At 36.8% G+C, this 20,450-nt stretch overlaps 1 protein-coding gene across 10 annotated transcripts; it reads left to right on the top strand.

Moving 5' to 3' along the window:
* The first annotated feature begins 191 nt into the window (after positions 1 to 191).
* LOC104423929 (probable disease resistance protein RPP1) lies at positions 192 to 11,599 on the top strand. Of its 10 annotated transcripts, XM_039307456.1 has the most exons (10): positions 3,345 to 3,894; positions 4,015 to 6,187; positions 6,272 to 6,425; positions 7,103 to 7,493; positions 8,070 to 8,205; positions 8,509 to 8,733; positions 8,896 to 9,295; positions 9,813 to 10,047; positions 10,607 to 10,672; positions 11,068 to 11,599. In XM_039307456.1, exon 2 carries the CDS (start codon positions 4,822 to 4,824, stop codon positions 5,923 to 5,925), a length of 1,104 nt encoding a protein of 367 aa, XP_039163390.1. In that variant the 5' UTR covers positions 3,345 to 3,894; positions 4,015 to 4,821; the 3' UTR covers positions 5,926 to 6,187; positions 6,272 to 6,425; positions 7,103 to 7,493; positions 8,070 to 8,205; positions 8,509 to 8,733; positions 8,896 to 9,295; positions 9,813 to 10,047; positions 10,607 to 10,672; positions 11,068 to 11,599. The 10 variants fall into 10 exon arrangements, 9 of the variants coding, with proteins under 9 accessions (XP_039163390.1, XP_039163395.1, XP_039163393.1 ...); XM_039307461.1 differs by having other exon boundaries at positions 3,345 to 6,187; positions 8,109 to 8,205; XM_039307459.1 differs by having other exon boundaries at positions 3,345 to 6,187; positions 8,513 to 8,733.
* The last annotated feature ends 8,851 nt before the right edge of the window (positions 11,600 to 20,450 follow it).

Genomic DNA, 20,450 nt, shown 5'->3' with positions numbered 1-20,450 from the left:
CAAAAGATTAAAAAAATGGATGAAGGAAAGCATAAAAAATGAAATGAAAATGAAAAGAAAACAAAAGAAAAAAAAAGAATATAAGAAATAATGAAAATGAAAACAAAACAAAACGAACAAAAAGAATAAAATAAAAAAATATAAAAGGAGGCCATTCACGGGGGGCATGGGGACGATCGTTTTGGGGGGTTTCGCAGGGGAATCTCTCTCTCCTCACACGCTCTCTTTCTCTCTCCTCACACGGGCTCTCTCTCTCTCTAAAAAATTTTGGGGCGCGCGGATCCTCTCTCTCGGCTGGTTCCCGTTCTCTGGGCAAAAGGCCAAGAACGGATTGGGGGACTCCCTCGATTCCGCCGTAACAACCTCCTCTCTCTCTGGATTTCTTCCGGATCTCGGAGGCCGACGGAGGATCCTCCGGGGCCAGCCATGGCTCTGCTCTCTCCCTCAACGATCGCTTCCAGCTCCAGAAGTTCTCAATCGGATGTTTTTCGGCTGGTTCTCGGAAGTTGAACGCTCGCTCGCTTGATCGTCGGCTCTCGTTCTCGCTTGACGTCCGCCGGAAGAAGACCCTGGAGTCGGAGGTAGAAAGAGGAGCAAGGGAATCACCCAGCAGCGAGGTCGAGAAGTCGTCACCACCGTCGCGGAGCGAATCTGCCGTGCGCGTGCCCTCAGCTCGAGCCCCTCCTCGGCCGCGAGCCCTAATTTTTCGATTCCACCATTGATTCAACCTTTTCCGTTCATCATCAACCACCGAGCTCTTGTTGAAGGGGTGGAAACCAGAGAATCTCTCCCTCAGCATATTTCTCTCTCGGTTTGGGACAAGGATCGGTGACAGTTGCGACGACAACAACGCTTGACCGATTTTTCTCTCTAGATCGAGCTCGCTCGATCGTGATTCGGGTTCACGCCAAGTTGGAAGTCTCGGCTCAGCTCTGTCTCTGGCTCAATCAGTATCCGTATCACTGATAAACCAGGTAAACTCATTCCCCTCTCTCCTGCTCTGTGGCAAAAAGATTTGTAGAAGAATCACGTTCATGTAGTTCAGGTGTGATTCACTTAAGATCTGACCTGTAACTAAGATGACTTGTGATGGCTATGTGATTTTAATATTGATTTCAGAATGTTAGATGAGAACATAGCTTCAGTCCCGTTCCATAGCTTGAATTAATCGTTTTGTTGTACGTGAAGTGTTTGATGAAATACCTCAAAAGCATGAGCGAGAAATAGATCATGATAATGTCAAATCTGAAAACGTGTTGATATGAAACACTTCTTAGAAGTTGATTTACCGAGCATATAGATCTGATGCCACTCATTGTGCCATTGTTACTGAACCTGTGTTGTTTATTGTGTTCTGTGTTCTGATCTGACCTTCTGTGCAAAATGACGTTAGATGAGCGGGTTGCTGTGGTTGTCTGTGTTCGAAGTCTTCATATAGGTTGAAGATGGTTCGATTATCTTTCCAATGATCTATAAAATGCCCTAATCGAACTTCATTTAATATGGTTTTTGCCTGTCCAAAGTTAGGTCCAGAATCTGCCAAATATTTGTTTCTTTGTTTCGGATGACCTTCTGTGCAAAATGAATTGATAAAAGCTGGTTGTCTTGATAGGATGTTAATCATGCTTGGTGAGGAACTGATTTCTAATGGAGTAGAATTTAGATCATAAATGGGTGCTTTATGAAATGCCTTTGGGTTACAGTATATAGAATTCTTTGGAGTTGATTTGATTAGAAACGCTGTCTTTTCTGTGGCTAATTGCTGTTAGTTTTAAAGATAAGATAGTAGATTTGTCCAATTGCTTTTAATATTGTTGTAGAGTGACGGTGTGACATGCTATCATGTTCTATTTTTGATTGACCTCTTCATGCTCTTGAATTTTTAGAAATTCACGTGTTAAAATTTTGAGAAGCTTCCTCATGAAAATTGTTACCATGATTGGGTGTGCATTTGATTCTAACTTGAGGTTAGTTTGGTTATTAATTGATGCCATTTTGATCAAGAAAATTCATACGTGCTTGTGGCAAGACATGACTTCAATTTCATGGCAATTTGTCATCAAACAATTACAATTTATAGTCTCACGTGTTCTGTTACAACATTGATTGCAAGCTGGAAGTTGTGGATTAAGCATTGATTAGATGGACATACATGTAGCATGAGCACGCTTGATGATGCGTATTGTTTGGTGAATGATCTTTTATTAGCAAATTCACTTGTTTGGTTAACTGAGAACCAAAGTTATATGACTTGGATGTATGTCATATTATATGCTTTGCATGTAATCATTTGATAAATGATTTTGGTGCGACACATATTAATGCTGAACTTTAGGATATCACTCGAAACTTGACTTCGTATTGAACTTCTTTTAAACAATTGATTTTGATATGATGTATTGTTTTTGGTTGCTTGATGTGTTTGATTGTTTCTTTTATTTGTATGCACCTAGTCATAAATTTCTTAGATTAGGTTTAGATTAGGACCTTGAGGATGGAGAAGGCATGAAGGTGGTGGAGGTCGATGTCCATTCCGACCATTGTCATGTACTTTTTGTTTTCCCGACATATGTCTCGGGTTTTATGCATTGTATAAAGCCCGACGAGTTGCGGGTTTCCTTTCTTTCTCGATTGTTTTCTCTTTTATATTCTTTAGAATTGCATAATTAGGTTTACTTGTTTTCTATTGATTGTTTACTTCATGTCTTGTGCTTTCAATTTCATTGATTGTTTTCTTTTTTTTTTTTTTTTAGAAATAGAATAGAATGAAAGTAATCTGCTACGCATGATCACTTAGTCTAGGAATTGATGATCCTAAAAAATGTAAAAAAAACACATGGACATGTTAGGAAAAACACAACATACTGTTTAGGTACCGAAAGGGCGTTAATAGCAATATTAGCGTAACCCAAGTCCCCGAACCTGAATATATGGTTGCGTAGGAATCGAGGGGATACTCCCGACCCTCGATTGGGTTTCTAGCCGACCCCCAAAGTTGAGGCTAGTGGCGACTCCTGTCTATTTTTAGGTTGTTATAAATAAGTAGATCGTATAAATAAATCCGTTGTCACGCGGGATATGAGTTTCGATGAAACTCACTATGGTTTAGCATACTCGATATGGGGGTAGCCCAAAGGATGAAGTGATGCCATCCTAATGGGTGGAGCGTACTATCGAGAGGGCTACCATGGTAAAAGTACCCTTAAATTCGATATCCACATTCGACTCCTTTTTTAGGTGTGTCGCATGTGTGGGTATGGATCGCGACATTCCGTCACGCGGGTGCGAGCTTGGGAGGCTCGCGATCTCGTAGAGGGAACTCATGAGAGGCTTGATCCAAAGGCGAGGTGATGACGTTGTTTGGAATGCAAGCCATGAGGGAACTCTAGTGATCAAAGTACCCCTAAACCCGACCTTTTCCATCCTTGGATACTATTTCAAGGGGGCGGCGAGATCGGGTCGCGACAAACTTGCTTTAGCTCGAGGGGGTCTCATGTGGCGAGTAATGAACATGATGTATCATCTCTTGAAAAACTTGTTATGCATCATTCATCCCATCAGAATATGTTACATCAAAATGCCTGAAACCATATCAAGGAATGAAGGCACTAAGAAGTTTAATTCTGGTGTGTGATGGATCTAATAGGGGCTCTTTCTCTATTTCCAACAAGGTGCTACATGACTTGTTAACAAACTTGAAGTACTTGAGAGTATTCTCATTATGTCATTGTGACATTGTAGAGGTACCGAATTGTGTTGGTGATTTAAAACATCTTCGATATCTCAATTTCTCGTACACTCATATCAAGAGGCTACCGGAGTCAATTGGCGCCTTGTGCAAATTACAAGCTTTGATTTTAAGAGGTTGTCAAAAGCTTTCAAAGTTGCCTCAAGGTATCACAAAGTTAGTATGCTTACAGTTTCTTGATATTAGACATACAGAGAGTCTAAAAGAGATGCCATTGGGTATTGGTAATTTAAAGAATCTTATTTTCTTGTCCAAATTTGTGGTAGGACTTGAGAAAGGGTCGCAGTTGAGAGAGTTAAAGAACTTGCCACATCTTGAAGGAAAATTACTCATATTAGAATTGCAAAAGGTGGAAAAAGTTATAGATGCAATTGATGCTAATTTGCTTCGAAAGCTAGGCCTTACCCACTTATGCCTGCATTGGGGTGAACATTTGGGAGATCTCCATAATCATGAGCGCACAGGTGCTTGACTCTCTGCAACCTCACACTAATCTTGAAAATCTCGCTATTTGGAACTATCGTGGTGCAATATTCCCATCATGGTTAGATTGTACATCCTATTCTAAAATAGTGTCTTTATACTTGTGGGACTGTCCTAATGTTATGTCGCTGTCTATGATTGGACAACTACCTTCACTTAAGGAATTATATCTTAAAGGTCTACATGCAATAAGAATGATAGGCTCTGAATTTTACGGAGGTGAAAGGCCTTTTTCATCCTTAACCACTTTGGAGTTCGAAGAGATGTTGGCATGGAAGGATTGATCTCCTTATGTTGGGCGCCAAGAAGAAGAAGAAGTCTCATTCTCTTGTCTTAAGCATCTTGTTGTTCGAGGTTGTCCTTTGTTGATTGGGACATTGCCTTGTCAACTTGATCATCTCACAAAGTTTGAAATTCATTCATGTCCGCATTTGAAGAACTCAACCAATGATGTTTGTCTTCCATCTCTCCATGAGTTGTTCCTTAAGGGTTGTAACAAAAAGATCTTGAAGAGCTTGATCAACCTAACTTCTTTGAGGATTCTCACAATTGAGAATCTTGCAAAGCTTGTTTGCTTTGATCATGGGTTTATGAGCCACTTGATCAAGCTAAAGGAGCTTCATATAGAAGGGTGTCACGAGTTAAAATACTTGTGGCAAGATGGAAATGAAATGCTAAATCTTACTTGCCTCCAAGAATTAACCATCAAAAGCTGTCCTCAATTCACATCATTCGTGGTTGGAGAAACAGAAATAGAGCTGCCATGCAACCTTGACAAGATGGAATTGAGTAATTGCACCAGTTTAGAAAAGCTTCCAAGCAAGATGTACACACTCACTTATTTGTGCATTGGAGGGTGTCCAAAACTCATAAGACCAAACATTTCTTCATATGACCCCAACAACAACAACCCGATGTCTCAACTTGAATCTTCATGTACAGGTAAATGTGATTCTCTAACATTTTGTCCCTTTGCCAATGGTAGACTTGCTACTTTGAAGACATTTGTTATTGGATTTTGCGAGGGAGTGGAATTGCTGGAAGAAATCACCATAGAATCACTCAAAGATATGGATATTTACTGTTGTCCGAATCTAAGAAGCCTACCACAATTCCTTCTGAGGCTCTCCCATCTCACTAAATTGAGTATAACTGACTGTCAAATAGAGGACTTTCCTCCCCTTCCTCTCACCCTATCGAGTCTCACACTTATGAGATGTCCGAACATAAAGACTATCACCAGTATCACCAGTTGTAACAATCTCACTTATTTGAGTGAGCGTGGGGCATTGGAAATAATAGATTCCCTTCCCCTTCCCATCGGGTATGTCTTTCTTGATGATTGTCCGAAGATAAAGTCTCTACCAAAGTGGTGTCATCTTACATCCCTCTGGTTCATATACATTAGGGGTTGCCAAAATATCCAATGCTTGCCTGAAGGAGGTTTGCCTCCCAATTTGCAGGAGTTTCATTTTCTTAAGTGCGAGAATATGAAACAGCCGTTGAGAGAATGGGGCTTACCCCTGCTCACATCCCTCACGAGTCTAGCAATTGACGGAAGAAGCATGGGAGGGGAGGGAGAGAAGGTGCGGTTTCCTTCGGAGGAGGAGGATGAGGAGGATGCTTGGAGTCTTCTCTTTCCTTCCTCTCTAACCCGGCTTGCGATAGAAATGAGGAACGTGGAAAGACTATGAGATGGCCTTCGCAACCATCTCTCCTCTCTCCGATATTTATCAATTTCAAATTGCCCAAAGTTGAGGGACTTGCCAGAGGATGGCCTCCCTCGCTCCCTCCAACAATTGCTTATATGGGAATGCGGAAATCTAAAAGATCGATGCTCAAAACACACCGGCAACTATTGGCCCCTCATCCAAGAGATCCCTTACATCCAGATTGATTGGGTTCGGATTCAATGAATTGATTCGTCCCGGTACGATCAGGTTTTGTAGGGTTTGGGTAAGTTTATGGTTTCAAAGGCATCGATTTCCCATTCTGCTTCCTCAATTCGATGTGATGCAAATTGATTTTCCCTTCATGTAGATGCCTCACATAAATTTTTGGGAAAATCCAAGAAAACCCTGACATGTCATTGATTGGTTTCAAATATGGTGAAGTGAAATTGATCCACTTTCGCTTTCATTTGCTAACTGTGGCGATTCATGCTTCGATGTGCAGTCAGTTTTCTAGGGTCCAGGTAAGCTTTTTGGTCTTGAATGCAGCAATTTCGCTTCTGTTCTTCAATACGATGTTCTGTGCGAATTAATTATCTCCCATGGAGAAGTGTTGCATAGAATTTCCAAAAACCGCCGTATCGTGAAATACAACTAAAATTCCGGGCTAAAAGAATGATATTTAGTTGCTTGAATCCCAACAAGAGCTTCCTTTAGTCTCCATTTGCACTGCTTGCAAAAGTTGATGATATCCTCGTATGCCACTGCTGCATCCATCTTATCTATTGCCTTGGGCCTGTCTTTTTCTTTAGCCACTGCAGTGCTATTTTGACTAGTAAGTTATTCAACATCCTCAGTAGGCGACCGTCTCCCCTGTTTCATTTCTGGCCTCAATCCCAATGACGGCATGTTATGTAAGATCCCGCCTCAGTTAATCTTCATGAAACCTAGCTCAGGTTTACTCCACACACCTTGCCTTTCATCCACCTTATCATGACTCAGCTTACATTTTTATTGGCAACACACTACAAATATACAAACAAGTCTAGGCAATCATTCTTAGGAGTTATCAGCCTGTACCAATCATTCAATTTCATGACCTCACGTTTGTAGAATATCAGCCCGTGCCAACTAGTCACCGTCACTCGTGATTGGTGGCCTCCTGTACTTGTAAGGTAACAAAACCACAACAATTTTTCAGCGAAAAAAGAAGAAGAAGAAGTTATCTGAGGAACGTGGAAAGGCTATCAACAAGGGAGGATGTAAGAAGCATGGAATATTCTGTTTCCTTGATCTCTACGTCTCTTTATATGAGAACTAGGTGGAACATGGAAAGATCATCAAGTTGTCTTCGCAGCCATCTCTCCACTCTTGAACAGCTACATTTTGTAGGTTACTGGAATTTGCCAGAGGATGGCTTCGTTCCCTCCTCCAAGTATTCGGCATAATTCACTGTGAATTTCTGAAAGATTGATGCTCAAAACTTAGTGGCAACTATTGGCACCTCATCCAAGAAATCCCACTCATTGTAGTTCATCAAATTCAGATCCAATAAGAAGATATCTATCCAATTTCTAATTTTTGCTCTTCAGGTAATGATTTGGACTTCTTTCTTTCTTGCACACTTATCATTTAGCTACTGTTGCTGCTCCAGGATCCATTTTTATTTCGAATTTTCAATTCGATGCTAAAAGGTTCATGTTTTTACATGGACAAGCTTCTCCTAAATTTCCATAAACCAACTGCTGAAGCTCCAATGTTGACATTTGGGTTGCTCTGTGTTGTTTAACAAGGAAGCACGCAATGAAATGGTTATAATTCTAATGTGGTACAGCAAGTCAACCAACCATTGCTTCGTACAAGTGACTATTCCTCAAAACAAAAAATACTTACGTGGACTTGTTTACAGTACTGGAATTATAATGTGTGTATGTGCCTGTTCGTATTGATGATATATCTTGAACTGTTTGATGGCCAAAAATTGCTTATCTTTCCACTTATGGAAATGCACTATGCTTTACGTGAGAATCATGAAGAATTGTTGCCCTTATATTGTTATCTGTCCACAACTTCAGTGTTTGTTATGTTTTCTCTTCCAATTATCTTTTTTTAATTTTTTATATACTAGTTCAGTGACCTGAATTCTCTCAATGGTTATTGTTTTGCAGAATATCCCATTGTCATCTTTATTTGGCAAAATTTCTCAGGAGGATCAATGCGAACAGTGCCGAGGGAGGCGACTGATATGCTTATGTTCATCTTTTGCAACTTAACAAAAGAAAAACAAAAGGCTATTTATTATAGGTAGGCGTACTACTATGTCAAAGATTAATATGTATCACAATGTCAATTATTGAGGTCTATATTCATAGTCAAACGAAGAAGCTTCCTTACTTCCAACAACGGCAGGTTCTGTAAGGATGCAAAAAATAGGATTTAAAACGGGTGTATTCGAGTTGGCAAATGTGACAATTAAATTTGAATGAACCCTGCAGATTATAAGCCATTCCAATCTGACTTCCTTGTCAAAGTTCATGGTTCATCTTTCTATTCGAATTCCCACACTATCTCAGAGCACATTTTCTTTTTCTTTGTTGTCAAGGAAAGGCAGGAAGGAGCAATAAGGAAGACTATGATCTGTCCGAATTCTGGAGATATCTCTATGCGAGATTCTGAAAGATTGATGCTCAAAACTGACCAACGACTGTTGGCCCCTCATCAAAGAGATACCTCTCATCTACATTGGTGGTGTTCGTATCCAATGAATTGAAATTGATCACACCCGAGCCATGACAAAAGATTTATCTCCACTGACTACTTTTCCTTCTTCAGGTAATTGTTATCTATTCTTTTGCTTTCATTTACCATCTGCTGCAATTCGTTGTTCCACCTAAAGTCAGCTTTCTAGGGTTGGGGTCAGTTTTTGGGTTTGAAGGCATCAATTTCTATTCTGTTCTTCAGTTCAATGCTTAATACGGATTAATTTCTTTCCAGGGAGGTGTTTTTCAAAGAATTTCCAAAAACCAGGCACCAAAGGTCAGAGACTGACATTCGAGTGTGTCGTGTATGTCCTTGATGGGGTTTTTTCTTTTTAGGCCAACTAAAATTTGGAGCTGTAAAATGATCTTTAGCTTCTTGAATCCCAGCAGGAGCATCCTTTAGTCTTTAATTGGGCTGCTTGGAGAAATTGATGATATCCTTGTATACCACAGCTACATTCAACTCCACTAATACCTTGGTTTAGCATTTTCTTTAGCTACTGCAATGCTCTTTGAACAGCAAGTAATTCAGCCTTCTTTGCAAATCTAGGCATCACCACACCCCTGCAGGCAATCATCTCCTGCCTTTCATTTTTTGCCATAATCTTGACAACAGCATGCCTGGTTCCTTCAATGTAAGACCCATAACAGTTAATCTTCGCAAAACCTAGCTCAGGTTTACTCTACACACCCTGCCTTTCGTCCACCCAATTTTGACCCAGCTCTCTTACATTTTTACAGGATACATAGTCTTAAAGAGCTTTTTTTAATCTATATAAATGACATTTTCAGGATCAGGTGATTTGTTGTTAAAGATTACTGCATATTAAGCATTCCAGATATACCAGCAGGTGTAGCCAATCATTCTTAAGCATTATGAGCCCATATCAAGTCATCTGATCTCCTGACTCACATTTGTAGAATGTCAGCCAGTACCAATATGTCACCATCACCAGTAATTAGTGGTCTCCCATACTTGTCAGTTAACATCATCATAAGAGTTTTCCAGCAAATCATCAACATGGTATCCTGGTTCATTTTTTGTTGCAATCAATTAGGTATGCGCTTAATTTTGTTCTGATCACTCTTGTAGTTGTTCATCATGCATGAAAGATAACTTTTATTGGGGAGTAATTGCTCCTCCTGTTTCAGACTTTTGGATGAGAAATATGAGGAATGTGGAAAGACTATCAACGGTGGAGGATAAGAAGTGTGGAATATTCTGTTTCCTTCATCTCTAATTTCTCTTTGGATGAGAAATATGAGGAATGTGGTAAGCTTAGGTGGTCTTCGCAGCCATCTTTCCTCTCTCAAACGGCTATCCTTTATAGGTTACCGGTACTTGCATAAGAAGATTTCTCTCCAATGTCTAATTTTTATTCTTCAGGTAATGGTCCATGCTTCTTTTCTTCCACACTCAGTCATTTAGCTACTGCTGCTGCTGCAGGATCCATTTCTATTACGAATCCTCAACATGATGCTAAAAAGTTGATGTTTTTCCATGGACAAGCTTCTCATTATTTGCCACAAACCAGCTAGACATTTGGGTTGCTCTGTTTTGTTTGATAATGGAGCACACAATGAAATGGTTATATGCTAACGGGGTACAGCTAGTTCACCATAGTTTCATACGAGTCACTATTCCTCAAAACAAATAATACTTAGATGCACTTGCTCACATTGCCGGAATTGTGATGCGTGGATGTGCCTATCTGGATTGATGAGATGTCATGAACTTTGTTTGATGCCCAACTATTGCTTGTCTTTCCACTTATGGAATTGCACCCTGCTTTGCATGAGAACCATGAGGAATTGTTGCTCTTATATTGATATTTTTCTGCAATTTCAGCATTTGTTATGTTCTCTCTTCCAAATTTCTTTTATTATTATTTTTTTTATGCCCTAGCTCAGTGACTTGAATTCTCTCAATTGTGCTTGTTTTGCAGAATATCCTCACTGTCATCTTTATTTGGCAAAATCTCTCAGGAGGATCAAATGCAAACACTGTAGAGGTAGGCAAATGATGTGCTTATGTTCATCTTTTGCAACTTGACAAAAGAAAGGCTATTTATTTTGGTAGGTGTAGTGATAAGCTCTAAACTGCCTTTTTGTAGACCTGCTCCAAAAGATTAATCTGTACCATTATGTCAATTATCGAGGTCCATATCCAAGTCAAATGAAGAAGGTTTCTTACTTCCAACAGCAGCAGCTATTGTAAAGATGCACAAAAATAGGATTTAAAACAGGTGTTTCGAGTTGGTGAATATGATAATTAAATTGAATGAACCTGCAGATTATGGTCCATTTAAATCTGACTTCCTTGTCAAAGTTCATAGGTCATCTTTCTTCTATTCAAATTCCCACCCCAGCTCAAAGCACATTTTCTTCTTCTTTGTTGTCAAGGAAGTTGGAGAGGAGCGATCAGGGAGACTATGCTTTGTCGCTCTGTTAAGTCTTCATGAAAGCCTTATGTTTGCCACGCTGTATTTTGATTTAAGCTTGCGAGAAGATGGTCATCCAAGACCATTGGCAACCCAATTATCTCGGGTAGGCAAGTCTTGTGACTAAAACCCCACCAAAGCTGCCGGAGTTCCTGTCACGGACAACGCAAGATACAGGCACTGTCATCGTTAGTGGGTTATCCTCACGACCTCACGAGTGTAGAATATCAGCTTGTACCATTAGGCCACAGTCACTGGTGATCAGCGATCCCCCATGTTCTGTATTAGCATAATCACAGGGGCCATTCAGAAAATACAAAATAACCATAACAATCACATTTTTTAGACTTGGTTTGGGGAGTACCCTGTTATGTCTTGTTGATTTTTGGTTGCAGTCAGTTGAATATGTGGTTGACTATGTGTATAATTTGTTTGTCTGATTACTCTTGTAATTGTTTATTTCGCATGACAAAGTAATTTTTACTGTGGGCTACTTGATTTTCTCACCCAATAATTCATTTTCTCGTTCCCATTTTTTTATCTCACTTGCCATATATCTATCTCTTGGTTGAACTTTTTTTTTTTTTTTTTTTGGACGAAAAAAAAAAAAAAAAAAAAGGTTCAACCAAGAGATAGATATATGGCAAGTGAGATAAAAAATGGGAACGAAAAATGAATATTGGTGAAAATCAAGTAGCCCACAGTAACTTGAAGAGTCCAATTCAGTGACTGTGATTCAGTTGAGATAATTATAATGACGATTGTGATCGGCAAGAATTGAGGCATTAAAGAAAATGTCTAAGGCCATAGTGAGATGAACTCCAATTAACGTGAAAGAAAATGTTACTCTTTCCATTTTTTAATCCGTTTCACTTTTTATGTACTTAATAAGCAGTCTTTCTCAATGATTTGTAAGAATTTTAGATGTCTTCAAAGTACTTATCTTCTAGTCTAGTTGCCTTTATACGAAGTGTTATAATACTTCTTGTTTTTTTCTTTACAATATATATCGATATTCTATATGACTAAGTTAAATATAAAAATTTTCGGGAATACTTACATATTTTTGGCCAATGATTTAGATTGGTTTATTTTCCCAACAACACTGAGTGACATACTAATATATGGATGTAAATCAATTATATAAGCAGAATCATAAGTCAAGGATATCATTTGCTATGGTTAAAATAACTTTTGAGCAATTTTCCTCTTGTAAGAAGCAGGAAAAAAAGAAGAAGAGGAAAATGGAAAATGGCTTTTGCAAAACTTCAAACTATGTCAATATCAAACAATAATGACAAGTCAACTTTTCATTATCTATGATATAACATTGTTCTTCTTTTTTCTTTGCCAAAAAATTACATAACATAAAAGCTATCCATTGCAATCAACTGCTCTTAATATTTTTTGACCAAAAAAAAAAATATATATATATATATAAATATTTGAAGCAGGCTAATATCAACATTTCGCATGTGAAGCAATATTGATACTTCAAAGCTTATATATTTCCCTTAATAGAGTTCCTAGTTTAATAACAAAGAGAAGCAAAAAAAAAAAAAAAAAAAAGAGTTCATAGTTAGTTCCCCAAAACATGCCCCTTCTTAAAATTTAGTATGAAATAAAAGTGAAAAAAAATTAAAAAGGAAGATTTTATACATAAATTTTCAAAATGTTTTGGGTGCTATTAGCGTTAAATGTAAATTCCTCATTTTGACAATTGTAATTTGATTAAGCCCTAACACCATGCTTCGAAGGCATTGAATGGGCCACCATTGGCGTGTTGGGCCTCAAAGGTAGATAGCCCAAACCCTTGGGCCTTAATCCCAAAATAAATCGGATTGCACTTGGACTTGATATACAATTCGGGTAATAAGGTAAAAAAATGTTGTTCGGCTGGGACAACACTCATTATATGTAGAACTATTGAATGGGGAGCCTAACGGACCAAGTTGGACATCGACCATCAAAATTCTTACCCAGCTTGGCCTATGCTTTTAGAAACTATTATACTTTTTTAGTATAAATAACAGCGTTGGAGTGAGCCAAAGTCCAAAAAGAAAGGTGCTTGCCTAGACTCGTTCAGGTCTTGCATTCACCAAAGAAATAAAATCACATCGGGCAAGTCTTGGTAACTCCAAGGTCTAAGAGGAGTCATTGCCCTCAAGCTCGCACAGTTGTTTTCCCTTATATTTGGGCTAGGTTGAGCCAAGCTCGATGGGCAATTCTTTTTTTACTCTCAAGCCTACTCAAATGAATGAATATGTCTCGTATTCGAATACAGTTTGGGCTATTCAAAACATCTGGTTCCATCCCAAGAGAAAATATATGGTCGATAACATACTTGACATCAGTGTAGCTATTTTTCAAACGAGCTTCAAACTTAGGGCCTAACTATGTGCGGAAACACACAATCAAATATGGAGAACAATGATTTATTACAATTGCTCTCTTTAGATTTGGTTAATGATAGGCTTGTCATCATCACCTAACAACAATTTAATTGGAATTGTACGGTGAGTCGACCAAAAGAATATCAGCATCCATGGAAACCCTCGAAAGACAAAACTTGATCCTCGGTATTTTCGTCGAAGGATTCAGTGTGAAACAAAAGCCGTCCAGCAACATACCACCATGCAAAACAAATAACCGCCCTCCTATAAATTTTTTTTTTAAAAGGCAAGCAAATCATCAACTATTACGCAAACAGAAAAGCCAAGTTCTAGGCCTTAGAGTATTCTTATGACAAAAGAAAAATCCGATGATAATTCATTTATAATCAATCACAATGTGCTTGTCAATATCAAAAAGTCCAACTGAAACGTTGAACAAATAAGTGGGGAGAGACCGATATAGGATACTTCAATAGTCCCTTGTAACACTTTGACACCCCCTCACGGCAAGTTAAAAATAAAGTGGATAGAATGTGGCTTTTATAATGTATTAAAAAACCCAATTCAAAAACTTAAACTAATAAATGGAGGGTGACCATATGTACATAAACAGCATATAAATCGAATAAATACGTGACATAAGATACATTAACAGCTCAGAATTGACCTTACCTACTATCCAGATATTTCCCAAGCTCCGCTAGCAATCATTTTACATTTTTTAGCTTATTTTTTGTACTTCATACGAGAGCAACTACATAGATTCTGAAGATATGAGGAGCAAAAAGTCAAAAATGTTGGGTCAACTAAACTTTACTATATATTTAGTCTGACTGTGAATCTGACAAATCACATAATGTCAAGAAGACTTCCGCTCTCTAGCCTTTATTCCATTTTTTTGCCCTAAAAGAATGTAAGTATCATCGAAATCAAAACCCTAAATATAAAGGACACCCATGCCTTACCAAAAGCTCTAAAACTTCAACTTTTAACTTTCACACTGCGTTTACCAAGAACTCTGCTTCTTGTTGTTTGGATCCAATTTGTCATTTTATGGAAGAGAGAGAGAGAGACTAGAGAGAGAAAAGTGACACGTGCTAAAAGCACGCATGTAATGGACACTATGATGTCGCATGAACTTCCCTCTCTCTCCCATCCTCTCTCTCTCTGACAAAGTGAGTGTTATGATGCTGTGATTGCTCGTCTATATGGTGGAGTCATTGTCTATTTCTTCTTCTTTTTTTATTTTTTTTTCTCTTTATGGGTTGACATTGAAATGGAGTTCTTGATTTGGTGGGATACAAACGAAGGGGTGGAAATTCACGTGACAAAAGTGGGGCACCGTCTGCTCATTTATGTGTACAAGAATGTTCATGAGATTCATTTGAATTGGGAAATGTGAAGATGCTTTTAGATCAGATCACACATCATGTTCAGGGACAGTATTTTCTTGATCTTTTATAGTTAATTCCTATATAACTCAGGAAGTGACTGGCTTTATCATGTCAGGATATCAAGGATATCAGTCAAATCTTGAATAGCTCTTGTGCACTCTGATCTTGATCAATTTTTTATATTTGTTTTTAGCATCACCTTACTTGTCAATATGATCAAAGAGGTGATTTCTTCTTATATTAATGCATATTAGCATTGGAAATTCTTCATTTATTTGTGTTGTCAAAGATGACTGAATAAGTATATGCTCAATTGGCACGTAGGATATGGTGTAGACTCAAAGCAGAATCGACATACAATTTCTTTAGACGACACCTTGATATTACTGAATTACCATCATGGGAGTAGTTTTAGTAATTGGCGACAGGAAGGGCAGTGCTTGAAAATAACTTTGTGTTTCATGCAATACATTCTCGTCAATTGTAGTTTGCTATATTTTCTTAAGAGAAATTATTTGTTTCCTTTGAACGCTCAAATGTGAACAAAATTGGGGGAAGATATTTATCGATATACTTCTATCCAAATGCCAACCAAAAGGGTTAAGTACAGTTTTAGTTCTTCCGCTATTGTCGCTTTATGCAATTTAAGGGATAATGATACTATAAGTGCCATAATTTTGGTACAGTGATCACTCGAATATCATAAATGTTTCTTTTAATCACTTAAGTGTCATAACTTCTTTAAAACATCACTTGGGTGCCACTACATTCAATCGATCATTTAAGTGCTAAAATTTTTTGAAAACATTTGCCCAAATATCATAAATCCAAAATGGCATAACACTTATGGTAAACATTTTCAAAATATTATGACACTAAAGTGACTAATTAAAAAATTATATTACACTCAAGTAAATGGAAAAATTAAAGTTATGGTCCTCAAAAGGACGACCATACGTAAGTTAAGGCACTCAAGTAATTGGAAAAAAAAAAGATATAGCACTCGAGTGATCGTAGATAAAGTTAAATCATTTAAGTGATCGAAAAAAAGTTATAACCCTCAAATGAACACTATACAAAAGTCATTGCACCTGTAGTGCTCTTATCCAGCAATTTAGTTCTCTTAACTTTTTTAAGCAATCTAATCATTTAACTTTATTAATTTGTACAATAAAATCCTTTCCATACCTACCATTACTAATACTGTCAAATTGACAATGCAGTAAAATTTGACAAGCGCCACTAATGTGGCACCACATTCTCAATTTGGGAAAATAATAGAGGGAGAAAATATACCAGCTGTCTAGCCCTGTCTAGACGCTGGCTAAGGTCATATAACATACTAAAGAAGTTTCGATGACAAAAAGACATGGCAAACACTGTTAAAATAAGTTCTACAACTTTTCTATGGCCAATAAATATTATTTGTCTGAAAGAGAGAATTTTATGTCTGCTTAAAATGTTAAGCAATCAATTCACTCAATCAATCACAACGCAATGAAATATCACAAACTTCATTATTATCTTCAAAGATAATATCTCGAGAACATTTAGTATTTAATGATTGGTTTAATGAGTAAAAAACTCAGCACTATTTGTGTTTAAAATTAAAACTAGGCATAATAGGGATTCATGGATATCATTGTGCTTGGAAAGATATAACCTTATATTGAAAGCCAACGTGGGCATTTGCAAAACATCGGTATAAACATTCAGGTTTTGCCGATTAGTTTTTCAAGAGCACTTCTTAATCATACTTGAAAATATCATCATCTTCAATGCATTGACTATACATAACACATGGCAAATGGTATATTGAAGCAGAAACATTTCTTTATGTAGGTGTTTGATGGGAAAATTGTTCAAAAATCCTAAATTTATTATATAGTGGCCAATTTGATAATAAACATTTCAATTGTATTAATTTAGTCATTAAAATATTGACAATTTGCTAATTTAGTCATGGACCTTTCAATTGTGTCATTTTAATTACGAACATTTTAATGATTTACCAATTTAATCATTTCGACCAATTTTGGTTTGAAATTGCTAGTGTGGATAATTTTTATAATTTCTTTTAATTTTTTGAATTTTTTTCCAACGATGGGCTGTGGAGGAAAAAGGAAAAAAGAAAAGGAAAAGAAGAAAAATAAAAGAAGAGAAAATGAAAATAAAAAAGAAACAAATTACAAAATTATTTACGTTAGTGCTGACTATACCACATAGGACAGCGCCGCCATGTCATGAATTTTCGATCAAGATTAGTTGAATTAACTAAATTGATAAATTGTAAAAATATTTAAAATTAAATTAGTACAATTGAAATGTTTATGGCTAGATTGGTAAGTTGTCAAAAAGTTTAGGGTTAATACTTTGAAAAACCTCAAACTGGTACACATGTGACAAATCTACCCCAAATTATTTTTTTGACCACAAAAAACCCTAAACTGGTATACATTTGACAAATTTACCCTAAAATGGTATACTTGTGACAAATTTACCCTATGTTAGTTTTAGTTAAATTTTATTGTTAAATTATAAAGTTAAATTACACGTGACAATTGACGGGTATACCAATTTGGGATTTTACACTCTATTTTTTACAGTTTACAATTTTTGTGATTTTTTTGTGATATTAATCTAATTTAGCGAATGGTATATTAGTCACAAATTTACTAGTTTGGGGTTTTTTTATGGTCGAATAAATTAGTTTGGGGTAAATTTGTCATAAATGTACAAGTTTATGATTTTTTATAGTTAGTTTGGATAAATTTGTCATAGGTGTATCAATTTAGAGTTTTCATTATCAAAAAATAGTTTTGAGTAAATTTATCACAAGTATACTAGTTTAGAATTTTCAATATATTAACTCAAAATTTTAAAACTAAATTAACATAACTAAAAGACGTGGGAACAAATTGATCGATGTATAATATGTTTAGGAATTTTGAGACAATTTCCTTTGCGTTTAATAAGCGTCTCGTATGGGTGTAAGATTGATTCATTGAGCTTCATCGGCATGACACGTGTCGCAAGACCCATGATCAAGGGAATACAAAGGGTGGGTCCCAAGAACTATAAAATAAAAAAGGAAAAAGATGGACTCCGATGTGAGCGGCCAACGAACCCTATCATGTCCTCTAGTGTCCCCTCATTCTTAGGGAACGGCAATAATAATCAAATCGAAATCCTAAAGAAGCGGTCAAAGGGAGCAGTTAAAGATTATTCCATAGGCTCGAGGTCCGTCGCCTAATCATGCACCGCCAATCATCGATCACGCGCGACTTTGCTGCTTTTCAACGGTGGATATCCCAATCAGAGTGCGGATCTACGGCTGGTAGCGTGGACCTGAGGCCTACCGGATAACTTAGCCTTCGAAAACATTTGCGCGCCAAAATGCTTTCTCTCTCCGACCGGGCGGCACGTGACAAACGTAAGTGAGAGAGAGAGAGAGAGAGAGAGAGGGGATGTCGGGCAGGTGAAGGTAGATCCGGGGGGCTGTCCGCTTTTACAGAGGAGGAAGTTTCCACCAAACGACACACTTTGACAGAAAAAAAATAATAATCGGATAACAAATACACGGGAGAAAGAACCATGTAATTTATGTATATTTCTTGATGAAGAATATATGAGCTTATTTTAAAATTTATAAGATAACTAGTTAAGGTAACAAAATCGAATGAACATCATTGTACATAAAGCTCGAATAAATTAATTCCGTTGATAAATAGTCACATATATGTGCATTGCCGAGTGAGAATGTAGTATTACTTGATTTGAAATGTGTAAAAATCACACATTAATAGAAAAGAATTGATAATTATAATTCAGAGAAATTGTATAAAATGTCATGTCTTTCAATCAATATATTTAAATGGGATGACAAATACACGGGAGAGAGGACCATGTAATTTATGTATATTTTTGTGTATTTCATAATGAAGAGTAGATGAGCCTATTTTAGATTATGTAAGATGATTACTTGTTTAAGGTGGCAAAAATTAATGAACATCACTTTACTTAAAGCTCGAATAAATTAAGTTCGTTGATAAATAGTCACAAATAATATGTGCTTGGTGGAGTGAGAGGGGAGTACTGCTGGATTTGAAATGTGTATAAATGTATATAAAATAAGTGATTAAATTTTTTTTATGTCTTCTCAATATCCTCCTAAGCTCACAAATAAGATGTGCATTGTGGATTGAAAGGGTAGTATTGCTCGATCTGAAATGTGTATAAATGTATCTGAAATAAGTAATTAAATTTTTTATGTCTCCTCAATAGTCTCCTAAGCTCGTACTTCTAGGTCAAACATTGTATGCAAGATGAGACATCATTCATCCCCTTTGCCTCTTTACACTTGAAATTTTTTTATTGCCAACCATTCATATTTTGCCATTTAATATCTTTTTTTTTTCTAGTCTTGATTTTACAACATTAAACTTCAAGCACAAGGCAAGTATAACATGTAAAGAATGCTGCTTTAGATACTCTTTTACAAAAGAAAATAAAAATTCACACTTTGGGTTGCTAAACCCTAAAAAGCCCAAGTCGTCATTTTATACTGTACACTCCTAAAAGTAAGTCTCTCATGTTTGTTGACTCCCCCTTCTAAGTTCTAATTCATTAACAAATATTTTTTAGAGGGTCACTTTTTATTTTTATTTTCTGGCGTCCCAAAAATAACTTATCATGTACAAATCAACTGGTGGGACTGTGAATCCAAGAGCACTTCGCTAGATTGACTTTTGCTCTATTTTATTTTTTCTTTAAAAAAAAAGAGATAAAGAGAGAGGGGATCAATAATGCATGTGATCCCTGGAAGAAGTAGGGTTTTTGGTTACACGTTTTAGAAATAATTTATAAAATGTGTGAATGAAAAGTAAATGTTTTTCATCGTTCAAGCCCACCGTGAGAAAGTAAAAGATATGATAGAGAGAATGGAGAGGAAAGGAAAAAAAATACAAAGTAAAAGGTAGTTGGAAAATATAAATATAAAACAAACAATTGATATACTTTATAACATAATTAATATTGTAATTCTGCTCGCGGAGCAATTATTTTACACCGTCAATGTATCAAATTCTGAGCCCGTGAAATTGGGTATGCGACAATAAATATTGTAAGAGGCTAGTTTCATCCCCCTTCACCAAACATTCGCGGGAAAGTCACGTTTGACATAATTTCGGTGCCAAAAAGTAATTTTTAATTCTTAGCTGCAGCTCATCGACAACAATGTCATCCTTGCTAATTTTCAAGATGATATGTAGTTACGTTTATGATTGATACGAGAATTAGTTCATAAAAAAGGCCATTATTCTAATTAATTAGGAGTATTGGAATTCCTAATGAGCATATCGGACTGTCGAAATTGGGAACCGATTGAATCGGACCGGACTGAACCAATTGGTTTGGTCCAATTCCTAGAGACATCAGTTCTGTTCCTAATTTCATAAAAATGAAATTGGCGATTTTCGGTCCGATTCTCGATTAAGGGAATCCAATTGACACTTCTTAAAATATATATATTTTTAAATTTCATAAAAATAGCAATAAATGTTA

The sequence above is a fragment of the Eucalyptus grandis genome, chromosome 2, assembly GCF_016545825.1.
Source record: "Eucalyptus grandis isolate ANBG69807.140 chromosome 2, ASM1654582v1, whole genome shotgun sequence".
In the NCBI taxonomy this organism is placed as follows: Eukaryota; Viridiplantae; Streptophyta; class Magnoliopsida; order Myrtales; family Myrtaceae; genus Eucalyptus; species Eucalyptus grandis.
This window is presented reverse-complemented; position numbering and strand designations above follow the sequence as displayed.

Bases quoted from the DNA above. Each gene is read 5' to 3' on its own strand.
- LOC104423929 (XM_039307456.1), top strand. From the start codon at position 4,822: ATGAGCCACTTGATCAAGCTAAAGGAGCTTCATATAGAAGGGTGTCAC.